Source organism: Canis aureus, chromosome 29 (assembly GCF_053574225.1).
Source record: "Canis aureus isolate CA01 chromosome 29, VMU_Caureus_v.1.0, whole genome shotgun sequence".
Lineage (NCBI taxonomy): Eukaryota > Metazoa > Chordata > Mammalia > Carnivora > Canidae > Canis > Canis aureus.
This window is the reverse complement of record NC_135639.1, coordinates 6,079,515-6,105,456: the sequence shown is the minus strand read 5'-3', so window position 1 is coordinate 6,105,456 and position 25,942 is coordinate 6,079,515. Positions and strand designations below refer to the sequence as shown.

The following is a 25,942-nucleotide window of genomic DNA, read 5'->3' as shown; positions in this document are numbered from 1 at the left end:
AATATTAGGGTAGGGCAGTTTAAGACACAAACTTAATGGCCCAGAAGAAACTGGAACTTCGGGGAAAATGAATCCTATTCGGCACCTGTGTCCTGCAAGAGACATCAACTGTGAATCTCTGGGGAGCCATGCCGAGCATGTTAATCTCTTTTCTCTGTGTTTTTCCCCCAGAAATGTGAAGGTCGATGTTCCCAATAAGTTTGGCTTTACCGCTCTGATGGTCGCTGCCCAGAAAGGATACAGCAGGTAGGGCTCCTCCTTTCTCATCTCTGAGTGGCCCAACCTTTTACTTCTCCCGGAAGCTCTGGTCAGAACACGGATGGGAAGGAGAGGGGGTGTGCAAGGGCCCCTTTCCTCTCGGTTTCCAAAACTGTAAGGCTGCACAAACAAGCTGTTTTAATCATGAAGTTCTAGAACATGCAGCAGAGAATGTAAAAATGTCTAACTCTATGGTGAGGAAGAGAGGTAGCTACTTAATTATGTTTTGCAATATATTTTGTATGTCCCAGGAAAACTGGTTACTGGAATTTAAATTTCTTAAAAAAAAAAGAAAGGGGTAGGGATATTAACTCTGGAAAACAAAGTTCCCTGATAGGTTGCTAAGATATCATTTTCACTGATACGCTCCATTATCTCTCTGCCACACAGAAGCATAAATACTAATAGCTTATTTTTCAGTCATATTTATAGTTAACTACTAAAGTGCTATGTTGAAAAAAATATTTTATTAAATACTGCCATTTGGAAATATATTTAAAGCAGTCATTAAGGCAACAGTGAATTAGCTTGATGGTACAATGTGTTTCATGTGGTATGCTTTGTTTTCAATGAATAATTCATGTGAGGGATAAACTCCCCCCCCCCCTTTTTTTGGTGTTGAAGAGGTAGTTTTCTGGTTCAATAACATCCTGTCTTTGAAGCCAGCTGGCCTCTGAAGGCAGGAAAGCAAGTTGTGGAGCTGTGTCTTACATATAGCGCTGTTCCCTGTTCCCGCATTATCATCAAAGCTGCGTATCCAGTTCCCTTCCAATTTGTTTCCTTCAGGCTTGTGAAAATCCTCGTTTCTAACGGCACAGATGTGAATCTGAGGAACGGAAGTGGCAAGGACAGGTGGGTGGTAGACCATGCTCCGAAACGTCCCCATACCTGCGTTACCAGGCTCGTGCCCAGATGGCTTTTGATTTAACCCAAATATCGGATGCAGCTTCTTTTGACAGGTCTGTAGCCTAGCCCAAAGGAAAGAGGTCGATGACAAAGTCTGGCTTGTTTTGTTCACGCTTATTCCTTCCTTCGATGGGATTGAAGTGGGCTGTATGATCTGAAGCACCTACCTTCCCTAGCTCCGTGCCCAACCCATGTTAAGGGCTCAGCAACCGACAGCTATTACTGTAGTTATCATGAGCCTGTGCTGGCCATTTGGCTGTGCCTGGGACACTTGGGGGGGGGTCCCCTGAAGGGCTCTCCTGATACTTGGCCTTACTTTCTTTTTTTTTTTAAATTTTTTTTCAGTTTATTTATTTATGATAGTCACAGAGAGAGAGAGGCAGAGACACAGGCAGAGGGAGAAGCAGGCTCCATGCAGGGAGCCCGACGTGGGATTCGATCCCGGGTCTCCAGGATCGCGCCCTGGGCCAAAGGCAGGCGCCAAACCGCTGCGCCACCCAGGGATCCCCCTTGGCCTTACTTTCTTAACTAAGACTCCTAGGTGTTCCCCAAGAAGCACAAAGCAGTCACAATCAAAGATACAACCAACCCCAAGAACTTCCCTATGGTGAAAGCACAGGAGATGTTTATGAAAGAGCATGGTACTTGGAAACCTGTATTTAGAGAGATGAGAGAATGCTCTACAAAGACCTAAAAATAATTTCTAGTCAACTAATTAGGTTTAACTGATTAATTCTAATTAACTAGTATTTGTTGAATGGCTACCATATGCCAGGCTATGTGTAGGTGCTTGGGTGGAACAGTACAGAAAATGCAACGGCTTTGCTCCAGGACCTCAGAGTCCCATCATACATACAGCTCACAGGTGTGTGTCCTGCAAACTAGTATCTAAGGAGTAGCTACAAAAACACTGGTTGGGGCGCCTGGGTGGCTTGGTCAGTTAAGCGCCTGCCTTTGGCTCAGGTCATGATCCTCGAGTGCCCGGATGGAGCCCTTCTCGTTGGGGAGTTCTGCTTCTCCCTCTGCCTTTCACTCCACTTGTGCTCTTTCTCTCAGATGAATAAAATCTTACATCAAACAAAACACTAGTCACTTTGGTGGGCCACAAGGAAAGCATCAGTTTCTGAGCTCAGAACACCTACCTGCTATACTCTCTGAACACACAGAGAAATAGGTTTTAAATAACATTAAAATAAATAATTTTAAAATTTGGGGTGCCTGGGTGGCTCAGTCGGTTAAGTGCCTTCGGCTCAGGTCATGATTGCAGGGTCCTGGGATCAAGCCTGAGTTGGGGATCCCTGCTCAGCAGGGATTCTGCTTCTCCTCTATCTACTGCTCCCCCTCTCACTCTCCCACTCCACTCCCCTGCTTCCCTGCTCATGCTCTCTCTTGCTCTTAAATAAATAAAAATCTTAAAATAATTTTAAAACATTTAGAAAGTTGTTTTCTGCATAACTCTTAGGTTAATTTGGAGCCAAGCCATCAACTCAAGAAGTTTGAAAACAATACCAACTTAAAAAGGACAAAGAAAAACTTTGAGGGTGCAGGAAAGAGGAAAGAATGAAAATAAATTGATTAGAAAATCGGAAGATTATTGAAACATAGGAGCAAAAGATGTAAGGGCTGCTTCTTAAAAAAAAAAAAAAGGCCTATATAATAAAATGAACCAATTTCTCATAGATCTAAGAAAAAAATCAATTTAGAAATGGTACATGGCTGTGGTTGGAAATTTTTGGAAATTTAAGAAGAAAAAATAGAATTTTGGAAGGGTACATATAACAGTGGTGAGAGAGGAAATCCAAATGTAAAAAGAAAAGCAGTGTGCTGTGTCTACACTAGTAGATGTGATAATTTCATTGAAATTAGCTTTTCGATGGTACAGTTTCTGGGGAAAAATATAAATCCCCCAAACCAACCCAAGACACAGAAAATCTGAGACCACCAATATCCATGTAAGAAATTAGAAAATTTATTGAGGGATTCCCTATGAAAGAGACTTTGTGGTTTGACTGTTCTGCCTCTGAGCTTGTGAGGATTGTAGATAACTTACTTAGCAGATGGGTATTTGGAAAGTCACAGAGGATAATCTTACTGCTGAAATCTGATAGTGAAAGAGCAGTGTTCATATGTTTATATATGTACAGGTATTTATGTCTCTTCCATCCCAACTTGGAGGATCATGCAGGATGGTTAGGATGTCTAAATTAGGAAGTTTCCTTTTTTCATTTAAAGATTTCATTTATTTGAGAGAGAGAGGGAGAGAGCATGCGTGCACGAGTGCACAGAGGGAGGGGCAGAGAGAGGGAAAAGCAGACTCCCCAGTTATAGCAGGGAGCCCGATGTGGGACTTGATCCCAGGACCCCGAGATCATGACCTGAGCTGCAGGGAGATGGTTAACCAGCTGAGTGAGCCCTCCAGACACCACAGATTAGGAGATTTCTTAATGCTTCCTATTAGTAGACCAAAGATGAAAACCTATGTATGTATAGATGCAAAACAAAAATTCGGCGTTATTCAGCATCTTTTCTTTTAAAGTGCAGGATGCTTTTGTTCCTGGTACAATGTCTTAGGAAGATAGCCTCTGCTTGTTGGAGTGAATCCTTCGATTGGATCATAAAAGGTTGTTTATCGTCTCAGACCATCAGCCAGTATCATTCTTAGTGTTGACAGATTCCTTTTCAAAGTAAGGAGTGAAGCTCATGAGAGTGGTTGAGAGCAGGAGCACTCGATGTCAAATCCAGATTCCTCTGTGGTCTGGGTATATGAACTTGGGCAGGTCACTTAACCTCTGTGTGCCTCAATTGCCCCATCTCCAAGATAGGGGTAATAGAGGTACTTACAGAATTGTGAGCATTTGATGAATTAATGCAAGAGAAACAAGTAAAGCAGTGCCTGGCATATGGTAACTCCACGTTATATTTTGTTATTTCATGATTGGTATTTTGGAGTGCTGATCAACCTGGTGAGAGATGAAGTAGAGTAAGAATAAGAGAGGCTTGGCTCCTTTCTTGCAGAATCCAAGAGAATCTACTTTTAAATACTTGGTCTTAATAAGGAGGCTTAGGAGAATAGTGGCCAGCTATAAAACAAAAAAGTGTTTCTTAAATAACAGCAATAATCAGTAAATATAATGAGGGAAACAAAATAGAATAAATATTTCACTTCCATGAGAAATTTGTGTCAAAAAACCTGTAAAAATTACTGAGAGATATAAAGATTTAAAAGGGACCTATACCATATGCCAGAATGGACAAGATCGAAGACTGTAAAATTTTCAGTTTTTCTAAATTAATATATAGATCCAGTATAGCCTCAAATGGAATTATACTTGGGAGCCCGTCAAAATGATGGGCTCGAAACTTACCCGAAAGAACAAATGGATGATACCAGCTATTAATTTTGTTGGAGAGAAATGTGGAACGGCTTTTGACAGTTATTAAAATGATTTATCAAATTATAGTACTTAGTGAGGTACTGGTACAAATAATTGAAAAAAAGATGTATAGAATCAACTAGAGGGATCCCTGGGTGGCACAGCGGTTTAGCGCCTGCCTTTGGCCCAGGGCGCGATCCTGGAGACCCGGGATCGAATCCCACATCAGGCTCCCGGTGCATGGAGCCTGCTTCTCCCTCTGCCTGTGTCTCTGCCTCTCCCTCTGCCTGTGTCTCTGCCTCTCTCTCTCTCTCTCTGTGACTATCATAAATAAATAAAAATTAAAAAAAAAGAATCAACTAGAAAGAGGTCTCCATATATGTAAGAACTTAACATGTGACGCGGGGAGCAACACAAACAAATGAGGAAGAGGTTAGGGAAAAAAGGCTATTTGAAGAAAAAAAGTTAAATTCTGGCCTTCTAGAGGATGCATCAAAATAAATTCCAGGTGAATTAAGAATTAAACGTATAAGACAGAACCATAGAAAACACAGCATATGTGTGTCTAATCTTATAATGGGAAAGGAAAAATCACTGAAATAAATCACTGAGGAGATTAAAAGTACATAAAACATTTTTAAAACCTTAATTACAAAGTTAAGGGTAGTCTGGGGAGAGATTTGCAAATATATTATAGACCAATGATTGGCATATTTAATATAGAGCAGATACACATACACCCCCTCCCCTAAAGATACACAGTAGAAAGGAGCAGTTTACACAAAAAGACAATTCATAGCGGAATAAATTAATATGCAAAATTGCCAGTAATAAAAAAATTAAAAACTTTCATATAGTTAATTAAAAGATAGTGTTGGTATAGGTGAGTAAAATAGACACTTTTAGGTGCAGTTGATAAAATTGTAAATTGTCATAGCCTCTCTAGAAAGCAATGCATCTACAGGGAGCCTTAAACATTTGCATTAAGCATACAGAGATGTAGACATCAGGTTCCATTCCAGCCCAGGCTTGGACCTCAGAGCTGGACCCCACTCTATTTATCACTCAGAGACTTTATAGAATTTCCCTATTGGGAAGACTGCCTTCTCGCCCCGCTCCCCCAGCTCTTTATTTTGAAAAGTTCAAACATTCAGAAAAATTGGAAGAATAAATAGTACGATAAATTTCTATACACTCACCACTTAGGTTTGGCAGCTGTCAGCATTTTGCCCTATTTGCTTCTCTAATTTTTCTTAGCTTTGCCCCCCTGCTTGCCCATTTCAGTGTTAATAGGCATTATAATCCTCTACCATTCATATTTCAATACGTTATCTCTTAAAAACAGGGACATCAACCTGCATAGCCACCATATCATCATCACACTTCCCACGCTTCACGCTAATTCGCTGACACCATGGATGCCCCAGTCATTCATTTCCCAGTCTCCCCACTTGTCCTCTAGAAAGTCTTCATGGCTCTATCTGAGGTACTTGGGGGTATGGGGAGAGACCATGATCCAACTAAGGCTCATGTGTTGCAGCTGGTTCTGTTTAGTCTCTTATTCCAGTCTGGTCCTCTATCCATTATTTTGGTTTAAATATTTGTTTCTCTTCCTCCTTTTTGAGGAGACCAGACCAATTGTCCTATAGAATGCCCTATGTCCTTGAGGTGCTTCATTGTCTCCTAGTTGTGGAGGCAGTGTTTAACTTGTTCATTTGTCCCTTAATTGCCAATAAAGCTAAAATTAGGCTTAAAGGTTTGATTTGAAGCAGGTTAACATTTTTAGCAAGAACACTTCAGAGCTGGTGGTGTGGCTCCAAGCCACATCCTTCAGGAACGCATGTTGTCCCACAGCTGGTGATTCTAGGTTTGATCATTTGGTTAGAGTGGTGCAGCTAAACCTCTCCTTTGTAAAGATACAGTTTCCCACTAAAATCAGCAAATAATCTATGCGGGAATCATGGTGTGAATATCCTGTTCTCCGTTAACCTTTCACCCAAGAATTTTAGCATCGAGTGATGGTCCTTACCCAGATCAATGATTTAATTGGGAATTGTAAAAATATGAGTTTTCTGATTCCATAATTCCTCCCATATTGATTAGCTGGCAGGCTTCTACGAAAAGGGCTTTCCCTCATCAAGGGAGGATGGACTACATTTTATTCCATAAAGGCAGAGTAAATGTTTAATTATTTTCCTTAAATACCAACATTTAAGAGTATGGAATTGGCTTAATAGCCATCTGTAATAAGGTCGATGAGTATTTTCCTTCCCTCTTTTTTTGAATAGCTTCACAGACTCATGGATGTTTTAAAGTCCAATATTTTACTCAGTTACAGTGATTCCTTTTGTTTGAGATATAATTTATCCATTCCTTTAAAATTCAGCACTTAAAGACTATATTAACAAAACTGTGCAACTGCCACTACTGTCTAATTCCAGAACATTGTTAATTAGCCCTGGAAGAAGCCTGTACTCACTGGCAGTCACTCCTTGTATCTTCTCCCCCAGCCCCTGGAAATAGCTAAACTGCCAGTTCTGTCCCCATGGATTTGCCAGTTTTGGTCATTTCATGTAAACAGTATCCAACGATATGTAGCCTTTTGTGTCCAGCTTTTATTTAGTGTGATGTCTTAAGGTTCATTCATGTTGTACGTAATATCAGTATTTCTTTTTCCTTTTTAAGGCCCAAGCATATTCCACTGTATTGATGTGCCACATTTTGTTTATCTGTCCATCAGTTGATGGACACAGCATTTTATTTTTTATTTATTCATGAGAGACAGAGAGAGAGAGAGAGAGAGAGGCAGAGACACAGGCAGAGAGAGAAGCAGGCTCCATGCAGGGAGCCCAACACAGGACTTGATCCCGGGACTCCAGGATCACGCCCTTAGCTGAAGGCAGATGCTTAACTGCTGAGCCACCCAGGCATCCTGGACACAACATTTTATATGAATAACTTTCATGGTTTTCCACTCACATTAGGATTTCTTGGTTTAAGCCAGGCAGGGTAAAACGGGGACCTGAGCTTGGTGAGTGCACTTAGAGTTATTGCTGCTGCTTCCATATTCCAGTCTGATGCTTGCGTGCTACGCAGGACACCTAGACGTTGTGAAATATCTCCGAAGACATGGCGCTTCTTGGGAGACCAGAGACCTAGGAGGCTGCACTGCTCTGCACTGGGCTGCAGATGGAGGCCACTGCAGTGTGATCGAGTGGATGATAAAAGACGGCTGTGAGGTACGGGATCTTCCTTCCCAGCCACGCATGTGGCATCAAGACCTTGCAGCGCCATTCCACAGGGTTTGGGAGAAACAGCCTTATGTGGATGCCTTTGATTAGCTGAACTTAAAAATGCTGCAGAAAGTTGTCTGACTTATCAGTAAGAAGGTTCCTGAAGCCCTGGGGAAGAAAGATCATTATAGAATTGATAGGATAGTGAGGCTTTAGATCATCATGGAGGTTTGTTTTGTGTAGGAAAAAAAAAAAAACCTGCTGAATCCAGAGCTGGAACTGATGATGCTTCTGCTTCGTTTATTCCTCTGTTCATTCACTCATTGCGTCTCTGTTCAATCTGAGCACCTGCCATGTGCCTGTTGCTATCCTAGGTGCTTGCAGACACAAGATGTCAAGAACTCTTACAGTCGTAGTACTTCTTACTGCTCTTAGACTATTTTTATTTGTGGTTTGCTTTAAAGATTTCAGTCTTCGCAAAACCTTTCTGAAGAGCAAACTGACCATATCACAAGCAGAGCAGCTCCGCGTGCCTTTACCTTGAAGCGGGCATGTGGGTATCCTTTTGGTTTCACGTTATCAGAAAGTACAGATTTGATAGCAAATAGAACCGGCGTTGTTTGGACTTCTGTAGCTGTTTGAAGATGAGTAAACAGAATTAGCTCAATTATGATGACTGCTGATAACTTTGAGAACTTTAGTTCAAGACTTGAGAGAAGTTAAATAAAAATTTCAAGGCATGGAAATAAGGAATGGTAAGCAGAATGCTATCCTAATTGAGACTGCCAGATGGTGTAGAGTATGGAGAAATTAAACTGATGACCTGGAAAATAAACTCAAATTGAGAAAAGTCATGTCTCCTGGAAGATGTTAGCAGATTTGTTCTAGCTTGTCTCTGAAGTGTGATTGAGGGGAAAGCAAGGCTTAATTGTGGGGTCTCACTGGTTTCCTGCCGCTGCTAGCAGAAGGCTGAAGAAAGGAACCCTTGAAGGAAAATCTCAGTGGTTACTTTTTATTACATTTCTTGTTTTTTTTTTTTTTTTGTTTGTTTGTTTTGTTTTTGTTTTTGTTTTTGTTTTTTGTTTTTTCCCTTTTAGAGAGACATATAAGAGGTCAGAAGGATTAGCACGTGGGCCTCGCTGGTAGGGTGGGGCCGCACCTACCTTGTGTGGTGGCAAGAGCCACAGTCTTCTTGTTTGGTTTATGGTGAACTCTGCTCATGCTTTGGTCCCAGTAAAACTCTGTAGTGAAAAATGAAGTTTGGCCTTTGCTGAAAGAAGGGCAGATCTCTGCCATGAACACTTAAATACAGTAATTTTGGAAACCTAGACTTTCTGGGCTTCAGATAAGAACACACCGATTTGTGGGTAAATCAATAGCACTAGAGCTACATGTATGTTGCCACTAGAGATATCCGTGGTTGGCTGTGGCAGATAGGTGATGTCACCAGGAGTGCCTCCCTGTTCTTGGCAGACGGGCCACCCAATGTTTGGGTGCCGGTAGGAGGCATCTGGGATCCCAAGCCGGGCATTGTGGCCACCAGTCTTGAACATAATTTCATACTGACAGTGACTGACTTGCTTGGGGAACCATCTCTACATCAAATGAGCCACGTGACCTCAGGAAAGGCCTTTGATTTCTCTGAGATTTAGTTTAATCACCTGTAGACCAGCAATAAAAGCATCTACCCCATTTAACCCCAAAAGAGAAAATGGGGGTGAAAGTTCACCAAAGACCACATAAAGCACCATGTAAAACAAGGCGATGATTTTATTATTTAAACATAATGGAGTTCTGCTGCTCAAAGGTTATTTGTTATTTGCATGAGAAAGAACTGCAAATCCTAATGATGTCGAGTGGATAATCTCATACATATAAATAACCTGAAACATCCCAGGGACCTTTTGGCAGTTCTTGGTTTGATATTCGATTCTGGTGTTTTACTAACATGTCTGAGTAATTCTTCTGTAACGGAATTAGGGATGTGTGTGTGTGTGCACGCACACGTGTATATATATTTAGAGTCATTCTTCATGGATTGGTGAGTCCTTCACTGAAACTGGGGAGGCACCATTTACATTTTCTTATTCTAGAATGTGGCTTTTAAAACGACGTTGAGAGATCTCAATCACTGGATTACTGGGAAATGGCCATCTCATTACTAGTCAGATTAAGTTTGGAGAAGTATTAGGTTGGCTAACTTCATATTGGAATTTATGTAGTAAATCTGGTTGCTTTGTGTTTGTTGGACCTGTAGTTCTCCTGCTTGTTGACAAGTGTGGCTACATATTAACATCTTGCTCCAGAAAGGATTTAAAGCTGCTTAAGAGATACTTAGAAGTGAACAAAATAAACTTTTTAAAAAGGGAGGAAAGTTTCTTGACTTTCCTTGACTCTTGACTAAGAGAAACTAAGGTAGGGACTTCTCGTGGATCTAAGAGCACGGTGGTTCATTTCTCTATTCCATCTTGCACCCCCTTTTTTTTTTAAATTCACTAGAAAGAAAGAGTGTGAGTGAGCGCATGAGCAGGGGGAGGGGCAGAGGGAGAAGCAGACTCCGCCCCCACCCCAGCAGGGCGCCTGATATGGGACTCCATCCCAGGACCCCAAGATCATGACCTGAGCTGAAGGCAGATGCTTAACCGACTGAGCCAGCCAGGTGCCCCCATCTTTCAACCATTTTAACAAAATGTAGGTGAAGGTGCCAGTGGGATGTCCTGGGGCCTCTCAGCACCCTGTGAAGTCCTAACACAGCTTCTCACCGCGTGTGAACGTGGGTTATGTTAGCACGGTCCCCTCGATCCTAACCGGCTCTCCAAGTCTGGGGAGTTTGGGCAACTAAATATTCCTTTATAAGTTTCTGATGACTATTTTTAAGGAAAAGAGACTGGACTAAGAGCAGCTCTTCCTCTGGCATAAAGGTAGACGCTGCGGACACGGGCTCAGGATGGACCCCACTCATGAGAGTCTCTGCTGTCTCAGGAAACCAGAGGGTAGCCTCTCTGCTGATTGAAGCTGGAGCGGACGTGAACATGAAAGACAAAGATGGAAAGACCCCTCTGATGGTATGCCACTCTTCAGAAAACAGCCTGGCTTTGTGTATGGAATTAAGGTCAGAGCTGCTTCTATAATCAGGCAATTCTTGTGAACTTAGCCATGTACGAGCGCTGGCTTTTGGCTGCCTGTATATTCCCTGCTGGCCTGTTAAAAGAGGCACGATAATGTCACTACAATATTTTTGTTGTCTTTTTACAACTATTTCTTTAAAGCTTACCAGCCCCAGTCCCCTGGGCCATCGTAGCATCCTAGCAGATCTGTTCCAACAAGGAACGCGCTGCTTTCCTGTGCTGGTCTGGCCTAGTGTTTCTCGTGTCATTGGAGCGCAGAGAAAGGCGGATTCCACTTCCATTTTCCTGGCACTTGGGATGGCTGCAGAGCGAGAGCACACATGTGTGGTGCAAAGCCATGGTGGCCCTGGCTGGCTCTGCCTTCTTGAGAAAGCCTCCGGCCGACGTCCCCAGGCCCGCCTGCACGGGGTCCACCCTGGCCGCCGGCCTCGCCCTCTGCGGGAGCAGCAGACTCCCTCACACCCCACTGTCTTCTGTTTCTCAGGTGGCTGTGTTAAATAATCACGAGGAGTTAGTCCAGCTACTTCTTGACAAAGGGGCAGATGCAACTGTAAAGAATGAGGTAACTTAATCTTTATCTAAAGCCTTTCCCTGGTGGAGAAAGTACCATATATGTGCGTGTGTGTGTGTGTGTGTATAATTTTTGTTGTTTTCACTTTCAGTTTGGCAAAGGTGTGCTAGAGATGGCCAGAGTTTTTGACAGACAGGTTGGGATGTTCTTTCTGATTTTCAAGGCTAATTTTATGATACTTAAAAAAAAAAAATAACGGCAGACCTTGGATTACACTCCCCTGTTTCTGTTGATCTAGAACGTGGTCTCCCTGTTGGAAGAAAGGAAAAAAACCCACGCGGCAAAGAAGTAGTCCGTCTGCTCACCAGGGCGCTACTCACTCCGAAAGCCCAAGCGAAACAAAGTCGAATGCGACCGTTGAGCTAGAGATGAAATTCTGCATCTTGGAGGCTATACATTTGATTATTTATTTAGATTCACAGTGACTTTTTGTAACGTACAACTGTTCCCAGTTTGAAATACATCTTTTTACCTAAGCACGTGCGCCTGTGGTGTCATCATTGGGCGTCTGCAGCGTGGGGATGTTTGCTTGCACTTGTGCCTCTTGGAGTTAGACACGAAACAAAATATTGATGTGCTGGAGCTGTACAAACATACATGGTTCTTCACTTCCCGCCCCTGTCCCCCCTCCAAGCTGTCCTCTGAGCCACTCTGGGACCTTGTGGACATTCTTCCCCTCATGTGTTTTCAATTATGACCTCCCCTCCTGACTTCAGGCCTTCCAGGCTGTGTTGTCAGGCTGGTGTTCCCTTCTGGAGTGACACTCCTCCTGAAAGCCCAGGAGGCCACGCGTTAAGTTTTCTCCTCAGCTGTTGGCCACACATCAAAGTAAACCCCCCCCCCCCCATATTTCAAGACTCTGATTCCACTCTCTTAGAGGTATCTGGTGGAGGGTCAGTCTTTTTTGAACAGACCTGAGAATGTGTTTGCATACCCTTCTGCCCTGACAGTGAAGGACCCAGCCTGCTGGCACGCTGATGACTTTGCCAAAGACAATATATTAGTTTGCCTCTAGAGTGGAGAGGTGTTTGATGCTGATCACACAGTTGGAAGACAAGTAGGAAGGAACCACAGCTACGTCAGCTGGTTAGGAGCTGAGACACTCGTGTGCGGGAGCTTGAACTCATTTGTAAGAATGAGCCCAGTGAACCAGCAGATCACCTGCATTTCGTGTCTCCAGAGACAAAGTGGTTAACTTGGCCCCAGAAGAAGACCAGCTATAAAGGTCCACACGGGAGTGGAAATTTCTCCATAAAGAAAGCCCGATTAAAAGGCAATAAAACTCCAAAGCTTTGGGGAAAGGGCACAGAGAAAAAGCGCAGTCAATTGTATTGATATTGGCAATTCTCAGCTTTATTCTATATTCTATGTTTGTAGAACATCCACCTCAGGAATTGGATCTGTGGGTCATAGATCGCCCTCTCTTTACACACCTCATGAATCTTTTACCATCTGTACAAATGTGTATTCCTTTAAATTTGCTAGATTGACTTTTTAAATCTTTCTCAAAATCAAAGCATAGTCACAACTTTCCATGGCCCCTCCTCACCCCAGTCATTGTTGACATTCAGCTTAATTTCAATCTCAGTCTATTGTAGATCCTATTCCCAAGCCTCCTCTCTGGCAAGAGTTCTCGTTGATGAACTCTTGGCAACATTGTCCCATCCTCCTGATGGGAGCCCTGGCCATATAATGGGGTGACTTTGGTCACTGAAATGTTAACAGAGATGGCTCCTGCCCCACTGAGCAGAAGTTTTAAGAATCCCCATGTGTCTCTTCCTTTTGCCACAAGACCAGCTGTGACTCAAATAGAGGCTCCCCATTAGTCCAGGGTCTGGAGGCAGAGCCAGAGCTCACCCAGAGATGGACATTTGATGGGCAAGTAAAAAATAATCCTCTCATGGTGTAAGCCACTGAAATTTAAGAGTGCCTTGCGATTGCAGTGCAATTTAGCCAACAACGACTGCTTATAAGGTCCTAAGTTTGTGAGGTTAATTTTCCACAAATAGCCTTCACATTTCTCAAGTCCTGTGGTTTCTGGCCTTACTCAGATATTTAAAAACTCAGGGATACTAAATTTTTTCAAATGTCTTTTCAGAGTCTCTGGTAATCCTAATATGGCATATTTCCTGAAAATCTGTCAATTTGATGAATAATTAGATTTTAAGATATCAAACCATCCTTGTATTTCTGAGATCATCTCATGGGTTACAGTGGACTGCTGGATTCTCTGTGTTCATATGCTTTGCATATGTGCTTTTGATCTTTCCTGAGTGAGATTAGTGATTTGTCTTGTGTTTTAATTTTCCCAAAGAAGCAACCCATGGTTTGTTGTATCATTTGGAATGTTTTACTTTGTGGCTTAATATATAAAATATATATATATATATATATATATATATATATATATATATATATATAGTTTTATATACAGTTCTGTGTAGGTAGTTTTCTTTTTCAGAGGTACTTTGAAAGAAGGCATATTCTGTATGTTTGAAGAATCTCAATATGATCCATATCCATTTGATTACATTATTAACTGAGGTCTTCCAGGTACTTATTTTTTGTCTCCTTGCTTTGACATGGGTAGTAGGTGGTAAGAATAAAGACCCCTTGTTACCATTCTACATATCTATTTTTCTTTGTATTTTCTGTAGTTCTTCATGAAGTTGGATTCTATTTTTTCAGAATTTTATAAATTTCCATTACACTTAGATTTTCATCCTGGATAAGTCTGATATCAATGTATCAATGTCTCTACTTCTGCGTGCTTGCTTTTTTTGAGTTTCTCTCTTTTGTAAATTGAGTTTTCAAAAAAAATTATTCTGATAGGTTATACATTTATGTTGTTCAAAACAAGTAATGTGGTCCCTCCCACCCACCCACCCAATCCCACCTCCCCACTCTTATGTATGTTAAAAGGCACCTTCTTTCTTATGCCATCATCTAACCGGTTCAGGTAGACTGGCAGTGTCTGGGCCCTGACCACCACTCGTTTTCGTTTCTTCTGGACTGTCCCAGAATTTCCTTGTGCCTCTATAAATGGGTGAGTTAGGGATGGGGATTTCCCTTTCCCCGTTTTTGTGACCTTGTCAGTAAGGAACGAGACACGTCTTTATGTTTACCTGTATACCATTTATTGGATATAATATTCTTAACAATGACTTTCTCTACGGAAATAGGTTGTTACCTGTAGAACCCCAATATGAGAAACGTGTACAAAAGTAACAGGCTGTAACATAAAGGGTATGTGAAAAGAAATGAGCAAACTGAAGCATTATAAATGGATGAAGCTCTGTGAACTTGATGAAATGGTTTGTTTAGTAGCTGTAACTGTACTGCGCTGAATGGCCTGTAGCCAAGTGTTCTGAGAGTTTAACAGTTGCCACACACGTTTAAACCATGGGTCTTCCCTACAACCTCCCAATTTGACCTGATAGAAGGTAAAAGAGAACCATCAGCTCTGCTATTACTCATCCCGCCTTGGACTCTTAGAGGATTTTCTAATTTGATACATTTTTTTTTCTATCACTGCCCTCCTTATGTGCTTGCTTATAGGCCATGAACATAGATGTCCTTTTAGTTCTTTGTAAAACTAAAAGGATCACAGGATATTTATTATTTTGTCTGGATTTAAACTGCGCTTAAATGGAGGACTAAATTATTTTCGGGAAGGAAACTCACAGGGGGAACATAAGACATGTTTTTTGCAGATGATGTGGAAAATCAGGATGGGTTCCAGAATATTCAACCTGGAAGAGCTGAATCCCAGTGAGAATTTCTTTCACTATGTGGTAAATCTCCAGGCTATCACTACCCATTATTGAATGTTATAACAGTTTTATATGCGGTGTTTTGTCTCCTAGTTTTTCTCCTATGAAGTCGACTCTTATGGCTGGACGGTCAGCTGCCACTGCTGTCCCAAGAGTTAAAGAGGGGATTTCCATCCATGTGTAGGTAAATGGCTTCTGGAAGCATCCTTACTGCACAGAAATGGTTCTTAGCCTGGGGCTCACGAATCTTTCTTAGTGTGTAATGTGTATCACCACTGCAGCTTCCAAATAGGTTTTAAAGGAACAGATGTCAACAGGAGCTATGGAGTGAGTCAAGAGAATTGTGCCCTCATAGATAAACTGATTTTCTAGGGGGTGATGTGCCTGTAGGAGGGACTCTGCTGGATTCAAAGCTGGGGCGTAGCTGGTGGGCTTGCTTTAGATGGCCACTCTGGAGAAGAGTGGGCTGGGGGGCTGGTAGTGACACCCTCCCACAGCCCCCACTTTGGCTGACCTGAGTTGGCTCTGATGGCAGAGATTTCTCACATGGGAAGGGGCATCGGCACTGGGTTTGGTCTGGAAAGGGGACTTGCCTCTGGGTGGTGAGAAGCAAACAGATGTATTAGCCTCAGCTGCCTGCATCCAGATGTGTTTATGGGTCTGCTCCTGAGTCGTGATGGGGGTACCTGTCGCAGCCTAGGGCAGGCCTCTGTGGTGGTAGGGAGGGGAACAGGTGGTCCGTGCACTGTCCCCCACCAGCAAGCCATAGTGTATGAAGTCCCCAGCCTCAGAGTCACACCTACAGGGTCAGCACAGGCACCGTGGGACTTCTGGGGGAGGGTCGGTATCAAGTTTATCTGGGTCACTTCCGGTTGGCTGGGGTCCTATTGACAGCAGTGAGGAAGGAGCACCAGAGCGAGTCCTGCCCTGGGCTTGCTGCTCCCAGAACACAGAAGGGAGCCCTCCATTGCAGAAGTTTTCAATGAAATAAGCCTCATGAGGAAAGACTGCCAAAGGGGGGGGGGTCAGGTTGTGTGAGAAAGATCCGGCCCCACTGCCCAGGCATCTTGCCCTTTCAGTTGTCAGGGCCGCATTGGCTCAGAATGCTTAGTAAACATCAACTGAGAGATGGCAGGAAGGTGCCCGGGCACTCTCGCTGGCCCAGCACCAGGCTCTCTGCAGCACCAGGGGAGACCACAGGCTCCTGAGGACAGCTCGCCACTGATCAGAGTTTTCCCTGCTTTTCTTTGAGGGGCTACAGCGATGGGTTGCATTGATTTGCCGGAGAACAATGGCCTACGGTTTCAGCCTGAGAATTTGTAATAAAGTTAAGAAGGCATAAAGATGTCCCCTCTGAGACCAGTCAGGAGTATTTATTCTCATGTAGTTTAATTTGTTGCTTTTGTGGTTTCTGTGATGTCATCCCACATGTGTAAGCTGGAAAAATTCACACTGGGAAGTGTAACCTCTGTATGCATATTTTGACAATGGAAAATGTTATGCATTGTTTCTCTTGGTTGCTACACATCTGACTCCATGTGTCAGCAAAACAAACTGTTACCAAAAAATTCAGGAGATAAACTTTTAAAGGGAATGCCTGGAAGATTAGCCCTATACTTCCCAGTAAGTGGGGTCACATAACCTACAACTATAACAAGATGGGGAGAAGAAAAGCGACTACCCTCAGGGCCTGCTTTGTGTCTAGACACGTTGACGGCCTTATAAACTCAAATCAACTCTTATTCATGCCTACAAAAATTTAAAAAAATATTAAAAATAGACTGCCATGAAAATACAAGTATTGATTTTTGTTTCCATCATTGATAAGGATATAAAAAGGGAGAGGTACACCTTCCCCTCCCATGTCTCCCCTCCGACCCCCCGCCCCACCAAAAGAAACTCTGGCTCTTGGTTCTTTTATATTAAAATGGAACTTATTGCTAAATATTCATTTGATTCTGCATCTTGGAAGTATTATTCCTTTAAGATCTGTATATCATCAGGGGCTGTTAGGCTTAAACATATTCTTATCCAGAAATAACTTGCATGCCTCTCTATAAAAGCAATTTGTACTGTAGGGGTAGGAATGTGTCATCAGCTGCAGCCCCTACATGGTCATTGATGACATGGTATAAGATCACAGCATTAACTTTAATACCCAACTATTCTCTGAAATGGAAGCTACAGGAATTCTAGGTAAGGACAGACAAAAAAAAAAAAAAAAAAAAAAAAAGAAAAAAAAAGAAAAAAAAAGAAAAAGAAAAAACCAAACAAAAACAAAAAAACCCCTTCACATCCTCTTCTTCACAATAAGAGGAAGGGCTAAAATGATGGGTCTAAGGATTTGGGCATCTGTAAAGACAACACCCACATAATGCACCATAAAAATTCTGTAAACTTTTCCATAGCATATGTTTTGGCCTGCCTTGATACAATGATCAAATGTAGTATCAGTTACAGTAATTCCGTAGGCATTCATCAGCAGTAATACTGTCTAACGTGGCTTTGCCTTTTTAAGAAATTAATAATTGTATGATACACAGACAAATGCTATAGGAGGTGGAATGTATTAGGACTGGGCTCCCTTTTGTGTGTTTGTGACATGGATTTATTTTCTCTGTGATCATGAATACTATGTTGCCTAGATACAGCGGGGAACATCGGGAGAGTTAAATGCAGTCTTGTTTTCTGGAAGGAAAACCGATTCTTGGTATATTTTGTCTCTCCGCTTCAAGGCACAGAAAACCCGTTGAAATGACCCCAACTGAAGTCTTTATCTTAAAACACTCAGAGTGAATTACGGAACTGTTGTCAATTGCCTTCTAATGTGAAAACGAGTCACATATGACCCCAGCAGAAGACAGGGGCATAATGGCATTTTACCTTGTCTGAGTGTTTTTGTAATTTTCATGCCATTAGTACAGGCGACTTCAAGATCTCCTTGGGAAAACAGCTCCCCAGTCAGACCTTTGAAGAGTAAAAGGTTGAAGGGGCTGCTGCCCAAGACTGCACTGCATGAATATTTAGGATTGGGAACCTCATTTCCTTATCACATTCTGTGATGATCAACAGGTAGGTTGCAAGTGTTTAAAAGATATTTTTAGCATAAGCTCTGAACACCCCCCCCTTTTTTTTTCTTAGGATTCCCGCAGCCAAACTGGGAAAAGAGAATGCCCCCCAAATAACTAACCAGTAACTTAGGATTCTTTGTCCTCCCTGGACGGCAGCCTGCCACCCGGCATTCCGTTTGCTTGTACTTTTGTAGGCAGAGGGAGCCTGCCTAATTCTTAATAAGCTGTTTATATCTACAGAATTGATTCACTAGATCTGGTTACTGGGCCACATCTGAACATCGTTACGGTCCCATGGAAAGCCTCATCCGTCTGTCTGAACACAGAATCCCTGCATCACGGTTGAGAAGACACGGTGGTAATTTGCTTAGCTCCGCTCCCGACAGTACAGGGGGGTGCAGGTTTGCAGCCTCTGGGCAGTAGACGGCCGGTAGAGACGCCACCCCCTCCCACTCTGAATAATCGGGTGAAGAGCAGGGTTTCTGTAAAGCAACGATCTTCGCCTGCTCTCCAAATGGCCAGCGAGCTCAAGGTCAAGTTTCTGCCTGGCCTCGTGTCCCAGGCTCTGGCCTGGTGTGGCCACACCTTAGAATTCCTTTCTGTGACCCAGATTCCCTCCAGAGCTTCCCGGCCAGGGGCCAGAGTGTTCCCTGCCATCCTGGAGCGTCAATGTGTGGCCGCTGCTGGGCTGGCCTGTCAGCTGTGACAAGGCCCAAGGCCCGCCTGGACTTGAAGCCCCTGGCTCGGGGCTAAGACCAGGGGTTCCAGAGAATCCCTCAAGTTTCTACCTGGGGTCTCCTGAGCTGCGTCTGTGCCAGAACCACAGCCATGGATGGTTGGGGAACCATTCTTCAATAAAGCCTCGATCAGAAAGGTAAACATCCTGTCCAGAATCCCATAAAGCAGGATAGTTCAAGTTCACTATTGAGAGCACACAAGCCTTCCTTCCGTGGAAAACTCAGTGATGGTAAAAATGCCTCCCACAGCGCACCGCACTGCAACAGACATCGGCATAAATTAATAATTTACAAGTACCTGAGCAAGTATACAGAGCACCATAGCACAGCACAGCACCGACGGCAGTAGCTCAAAATTCTTAAAATAATGGTGTTTTAAACATTAAAAAAAAAATTCTAAAAGTTGGTACAAAAAACTAACTCCAACTGGAGTTGAAAGATAGTGCAAACTTCTGTCTTCACTGTTGAAAAAAGGTGTCAACTTGCTTCTCACTTAGTACAGGCGGTGTGGGGGGGCCTGGGCCCTTGAGGCGGGTGTCTCGGAACAGGTCTGCAGCGAGAGGAGAGAGAACAAGATTGTAGGTGGCGGCCTCTGCAGGTACGGACATCTGTGGTTGTCGGGGTGTCCTTGCCAGACCTCCAGGGCCTTAGGGACCAGCCCCCAGCCCCATGCGGATGCCTCTGCATGTGGCAGGGTGGTGGGGCCCCACCGAGGGACCCTGATCCAGGCTGCGGGACTGCTGGCGTTTGTGCCAGCTGGCCACTAGACGAGCCCCTGCCAACGCGCTCCGTCCCCTCTGCGAGCCGCCCCTAGAACGGCGCCCACTCACTAGAGAAACAGAAGCCACGTCTCTAATCGAACCTTCGCTAGCAGCCACGTGAAAAAAGGAAAAAAGATAGGTGAAATAGATTTTAGCAATGAATTTCATGAACGCATACAGCCCTAGGAGCCGTGTCTATCCATACAGGTGTAGCAAGAGGAAAAGAGCCTGAGCTACTTGGCATTTGGGACACTGCGTGGTCCCCCATCCCGCGTGTGTCTGCAGTGAGTGGATTAGCCCGTGTGCGTCCGGGGAGCAGAGCTGGGCCTGTGGGATCCCTCAAAAACGAATTCTTCCCCTTTGAGACCAAGACGACACCCGCTTGTACCGGTGTCAGTGGCCAGCAGGGGCGACGACTGGCCACTGCTTGATGGCATTTTACCCAGCGGGCCTTCCCCATCTTCCCCTCATCGTGCCATGTAAGGGGTGCTTTTGCTTTTGAGCAAGAAAAGTAACTTTAAGATCGGCATACGAACCACAGTGAAATAATTCGGATGCTCTGCAATCTTGCTGTATTTGTGCAGTTGGGAATTAAACCACTGTTCTGCCCCCGTGACCGGCGTTATCTCTGGGATTTATGAGGCAGTTTGCTCTCCCACAGGCCAAGCATTTTTCCCAAAAGCTGTAATGACATCACGAACGTGTGTCTTCCCCGTTGGAGACACTGAATTATTGAGCCCAGGGCCTGGTCAACACCCTACCTTGGGTTCTTTCAAGCTCATACAGCAAGCTTCCTGCCAAGGGGGTATGCGTGTCAGAAGGGTGTTTTGGCTGCGGGTCTAACCTACCCACTGTGGGGAGGGAGGGGGGCTGATCTGTAACCTTTGTCTGTTTCCAGGGTGTAAATCCTCTGGCTGCGTGAGCGAGGAGCTGCACACTGGCCCCCAGCCATGGCCTTTCCACCAATGCAAACAGCTGCATGTAACCTCCAGAGCATAGGTGATAGTAAGATGTTAAAAAAAAAAAAAAAAAAGGAATTTTGAGCATTTTACATTTGTTTTCCTGTGATTTGTATCATTTGGAGTTTATATACTTTAAATCGTGGCTAGGTTTAACAGCTAGCTTGCAAAATTCCTGGAAATGTAATAGCTCTTGAAAACCAGCGTGGCCCAGCCCCGGGCATGACCGCTTAACCCCCTGTGCCAGGAGTCTGCCTTCCTCGTCCTCTGGACAGGGCAAGTGAGGACCAGGGCTCGGGAACAGTCTCTAAATGTGATTCCTTCTGTTAAGTAGATGGAGAAGCTCCCGGTTGTGCCAGGTGTTCGGGAGCTCACTCCCCACCCCACCTCCCTCATCCATCTGGGACCTCCCTGCCCCTCACCTCCTTTCTCAGGACCCAGGGATGGGGCACAGTTTATGAAGGTTTAAGATGGTTTTGGAGGTGGGTTCAGCCTTTAAAGTATCACACTGCTTGGTGTTTTCGTCGCTGGGGTACAGGGCCCGGCCCATCTCAAGAGCCACAGCTTTCCAGGGCACGCTCTCTAGTTCTACTTGATCTTGGTTTCATCTCTTAGGGACACTGGGGCATCCCAGGGATTATAAGCTTGTGACTGCCTCCTGGTCATGCTCCTATCTGCTTTGGCCACTATTTTCTGCTGTTCCCACAAGGCTGGCTGAGACTACCAGGCCCATGTCCTGACAGGGCCTGGAAAGCACGGGTCAGTGCTGGGGAGGAAAAGATGGGCTCAGCTCTTACACCCACCTGAGGGGCACCAGGCGGAGCCCGGACTCCTGCTGTCCCGGGGCCCTGGCTGAGGCGCTGGTGAGCCGGGTTGCCTTGCTCAAAGGATCTGCAGGCAGAGGCTTCTGAGGAGGGTTTGGCTTACGAGTTCCCTGCAATAAATCACAGCATATGTATGACCACCCATCTCTGTGAGGCGGGACCAGACCCTGACCTCAGGACCCGCCAGTGTCCTGTGTGAGGTGGGAACAGGGAGAAATGGGGCCTGGTGCTGGGCTTCGCAGGTTTCACATCCTGAGCAAACTTTCTGAACACATCCTCTCACCGCCCACGCTGTTGACCTTTGTCTATCTTCTTGCCAATGTTTTCTCTAACCCATAAAAGATTTATCACTAGTATTGCACAGTCACAAACACTCAGAGCGTCTTCTGAGGCCACACTGTTCACAGGCCTTGGGAGTACAGTTGATATGGCATTTCTGGGCCAACGCTACCTGGAGGATGTAAGTGTTCCTGTGTCTTTAAGCTGCCTTTCGCTTTGTAAAGGCCTCAAATTGAGAGGTTGACAAAAATCTTCTTAAACATCGTTTATTCAAGTTTTTCAGAATCGTGAAACAGAATTCGTTTAACTGTGAATGAATTCACTGACAAAAATGATCATCTTTCCTCCACCATAGGGTCAGGATATCCAATGTTGATCCAGATCACTGAGTGAAATGCACCAAAATTCTTCTACCAAAATACCTAGTTCAAAGAATCACAAACTCACACAGTTGTCCCACAAAGTGACAAGTAGGAGGAAACTCTAAAAACTGTGTTTTGAGGGACAAGTATTAAGTCTACAAGGAAGCCACTGGAAAGGTGTCACATTGACCAGAGCATGAACTTGGGTGTGATTCTACACCGGGCTTTATCTGAAGACCAATGCTTTGGGACTGTGCCAGCCAGTCACTTGATAGGCACTTTTTCCTCTCATTTTATAGGGGGAGAATTGAGAGTATTGTAATGTGGACTACATAAAATGATGCCTAGGAAGCTCCCAGAACACAGATCACTATTAATACCATCAGCATTCCCTGATGCCACAAATTTTAAAATGCTTCTTAATGGAAATAGAAGAAAAGCAACAAACAGAATAGTAAAACCACAAATCACTTTTCAAGGGACTCTCCCTACTTTCCCTACTCTGAGAAAAGGGGGTACAGGGTTGGAAGACAGTTAAGGCTTCACCGGGTTCTCCTCTTGGCCAACGGTGAACATAGGTGCCAAGACACCTTCTCCTTTGGTCCTTGGAGTCTAGAAGCACTCACGAATGCACAGCAAGTGTGTAGGAAATGATGCTAGAACCTCAAGGGAGAGACAGGATGTCCTAACAAACAGATGATCTACTTCACTGGCACAGGACCCGCAGTTCCATACTTCCAGGACCACTCAAGAGGACTCTGAAACATGTGACTTGAAATTTCTCCCAGTACTTATCCCACTAAAATTACATTTCCTCAGCAAATGGAGCTCAGTTGAAAGAATGCAAAGTGTACAACCACCATTTAACATATCTCTGTAAATGAAGGAAGCAACCCCAGAAGACTGGAAACCACAGCTGTATGGAAGATATGCCAAGTTGAAACAACGAGCAATGGGGCCACCGATCAAGGGCAGACTTCAAAGTGACATTTCTATACCAGTTCTTATTAAAGGAAACAAAGTAGAGCACATCCCTTAAGTAGGCCTACAGACCATCTAACGTGCCTGAGTGCATATTGGGGACAGGTGGTTTGTATACTCAACCAGGCTCTGCAAATACAGGCGTTACTCAGCCTCAAAGTCATGGAGAGGGGATGCTAACTGTACCTTCCTCAGGGGGTTGATGTGAGGACTGTGAGCTGGGAAGCTCTCCGCACGGGCCCTAGTACAGTGTCCAAGGAGTAGGTGTCAGCTGCTACTGCTGTACCGCAGCTATTAACGATGGAATAAATTTACCATCTAAAAGTACTGCAATCCTACCAACAAACCTCGGGTAATAAACTATGGGAATAAATTAAGCTCCATTCCCTAGAAGATGGCAGAAAACTATGAGCAAGATATTAGTGTGTAATGTAAAAAATGAATGCACGCACCTATAAAACTGAAAGGCATTGAGGTTTAAATGATTCATTACTAAGTGATACTAGTTTTGCTGCTAAGAATGAATAAGTATCTGGTCTTGGTAATAAAGATAACGTCAGCTTTTTATGGCCATGCTGGAGAAAAAGTGAGATCCTTGTTATAATGTATCATAATCCATTTGGATTTATCACGGAAACCCAGGAGATAGTTAGCTTGGCCATTCATTCTGCTTTGTTTGGGACATCTGCAATTTATGTTTATGGCCCTGTTTAATTATTAATCACGACTCAGCTACGTCCTGGTTTAAAGGATAAACTGCATGGTCACTACAGTGACCAAAGCCCAAACTGTGGAAATGTTGATCGAAAGTTCTGACCTCAAGCCCTGGGATCCGCGAGACATTGATCCACTATGAAATAGGTCACACTCACAGATGCTGCCTAGGTGAGTGGTCTATTTCCTGCCAGGCCTGAACAGGCCCACTAGGAGTGGAGCTAGTGAAAGATGATGGGTTCTCCCTTCTCAGATAATCAGGCGTGGTGACGTGGAGCCTATACACAGGTGGGCGGAAGCACAGCTACAGAGGCTGTGACTTTGTAGGAAAGAGTAGGATTCCCACACACTCTGTCAGGCATTGCATATTTTCATGCTGCCTTTGCAAACCTGAACCTCAGTTTCCCAGAAAAGTCCAGCCTTGCCACAAAGAGTCATCAGAATGGAGAAAGGACTCCAGGCCAGGTTGTTCACACTCAAATATTCCTGTAGACCTATTAAAAATCAGGAATGCAGACCTCCCCTCCCCACTCTCTCCCTTTTCAACCTCCTGATATTGGAGGAAAATTGAGATCTACATTAAATAGAACCGTCCCATTTGTCCACATTCTGCTGTTTTTGCAGCAGCAACATATTTCAAAGTTTTAGAGGATTGAGAATAAATTTTAAAATCCAAAAAGAATCCTCTACTTTGACCATCATCAAAGAATTCTCAACTGTTATCTACCTCTGTGTAAGCAAGAGTAAATGGATCCTGTTTATCCAGAGACCTCTATCACCGGAAAATGCCAGGGATGCCACGGCTATCCCTGACAAGCTCATGCAGGGCCAGGGGTAGCATCAGCCTCACCCTCTCCACTCGGCCTCTCTGGATCTGTGAGAAATATATTTAAAGATCAGTCCAAGGATAATCAGTTCTCAGGGAAATGGTGCAATTTCTTTATTCTTTCTCCAAAAAAAGCAGAGGTCTCAACAAATCTCTCTTAAAAGAACACAGACGTGTCTATAAAATGACCTTGACCAAACCTTGACCTTTCTTTTAGAAAGTACCTGAAAACATTTAAGAAAATGCATGGAAAAAAAATGCATGGAAAGGAGCAAAATGGAGGAAAAGTTACAACCCCAAATCTATATAAAAAGGGGGCAAAGTGTCCAGCAGGCCAGGGTGAAGAAAGGCCTTGAGAAAGGAGAAGATCCTGCCATGGCCAACCTGATACAGTGCAGAAGAGAAAATCAGGCCCTTTTGCATGAAACAGGCATGAGGAGTAAGCAGATAGCATGATGTATCTGGACTGAACAAACAGCAATGTAGACAGGTCCAGCTATCTGTGCAAACCTGGAGTAGGGCTGGGCCTGCAGGGTCTGTGTTGGGAGCAGGGAGGGCCAGACCACTCTCTCAAAGACCTCAGCACCAGCCTCACCTTTTCCTCAGCTGTCTTGTGACTGGTTTTCCAGGAAGAACTCCCTGCCTTTAAGGAGGAGGCGGATGCATTAGGGAAAAAGGCAAAGTTAAGAACCCACCCTGTAAAAATGTATATACACAGAAATGACAAAGGAGGTAGCAAAACTCAAAAGGGGAAGAGAAAAACCATGAAAACCAAGGATGAAAATCATATTGAACAAAGGGCTGTGAGGTCTGAGCTGAGGGAAGTGAAAAGTTCAACAGTAAAATAAAGACCACAGCAAAGGTGACACAACATACATAAAAATGGTGTCACTTAAAGGATCTGAGTAGATAGAAAAAATACACTGATTTCATAAGAACTTTCCTGAAAAAAAGAGTGTCAAATCTATGATTAGAAGTGCACACAATTTCCCTCAGAGAAATGAATTCAACTCCTCAATAGTAAGATATCACCTATTGAAGTTATTGGACAGTGAGGATACCAAATCCCATCACTTCAAAGGGTAAAAAAAAGCCAGCTTCTGATTTCTCCAGGGGAGAGAGAGGAAGACCATGGGGAAGAGTTTTGGGAAGACAAAGTGTGCTCCATTATTTTTATATGCACAT

General features: G+C 43.9%; 2 protein-coding genes across 4 annotated transcripts in view; one reads left to right on the top strand and one right to left on the bottom strand.

The window, feature by feature from the left end:
* FANK1 (fibronectin type III and ankyrin repeat domains 1) overlaps positions 1–11,946 on the top strand; it is a 77,994-nt gene extending 66,048 nt beyond the window's left edge. For all 3 annotated transcript variants that reach the window (XM_077877239.1, XM_077877240.1, XM_077877241.1), the window contains 7 exons: positions 172–246; positions 1,045–1,110; positions 7,612–7,777; positions 10,693–10,836; positions 11,384–11,461; positions 11,562–11,606; positions 11,709–11,946. In XM_077877239.1, coding sequence (XP_077733365.1) covers positions 172–246; positions 1,045–1,110; positions 7,612–7,777; positions 10,693–10,836; positions 11,384–11,461; positions 11,562–11,606; positions 11,709–11,762 — 628 coding nt within the window. In that variant the 3' untranslated portion in view covers positions 11,763–11,946. The remainder of the gene's footprint in view (positions 1–171; positions 247–1,044; positions 1,111–7,611; positions 7,778–10,692; positions 10,837–11,383; positions 11,462–11,561; positions 11,607–11,708) is intronic.
* A 2,638-nt stretch (positions 11,947–14,584) lies between these two features.
* ADAM12 (ADAM metallopeptidase domain 12) overlaps positions 14,585–25,942 on the bottom strand; it is a 331,885-nt gene continuing 320,527 nt past the window's right edge. Inside the window, exons 22-23 of the mRNA XM_077877237.1 lie at positions 21,575–21,705; positions 14,585–19,601 (exon numbers count right to left, since the gene is read on the bottom strand). Of these exons, the coding sequence (XP_077733363.1) occupies positions 19,541–19,601; positions 21,575–21,705 (192 nt within the window). The 3' untranslated portion in view covers positions 14,585–19,540. The remainder of the gene's footprint in view (positions 19,602–21,574; positions 21,706–25,942) is intronic.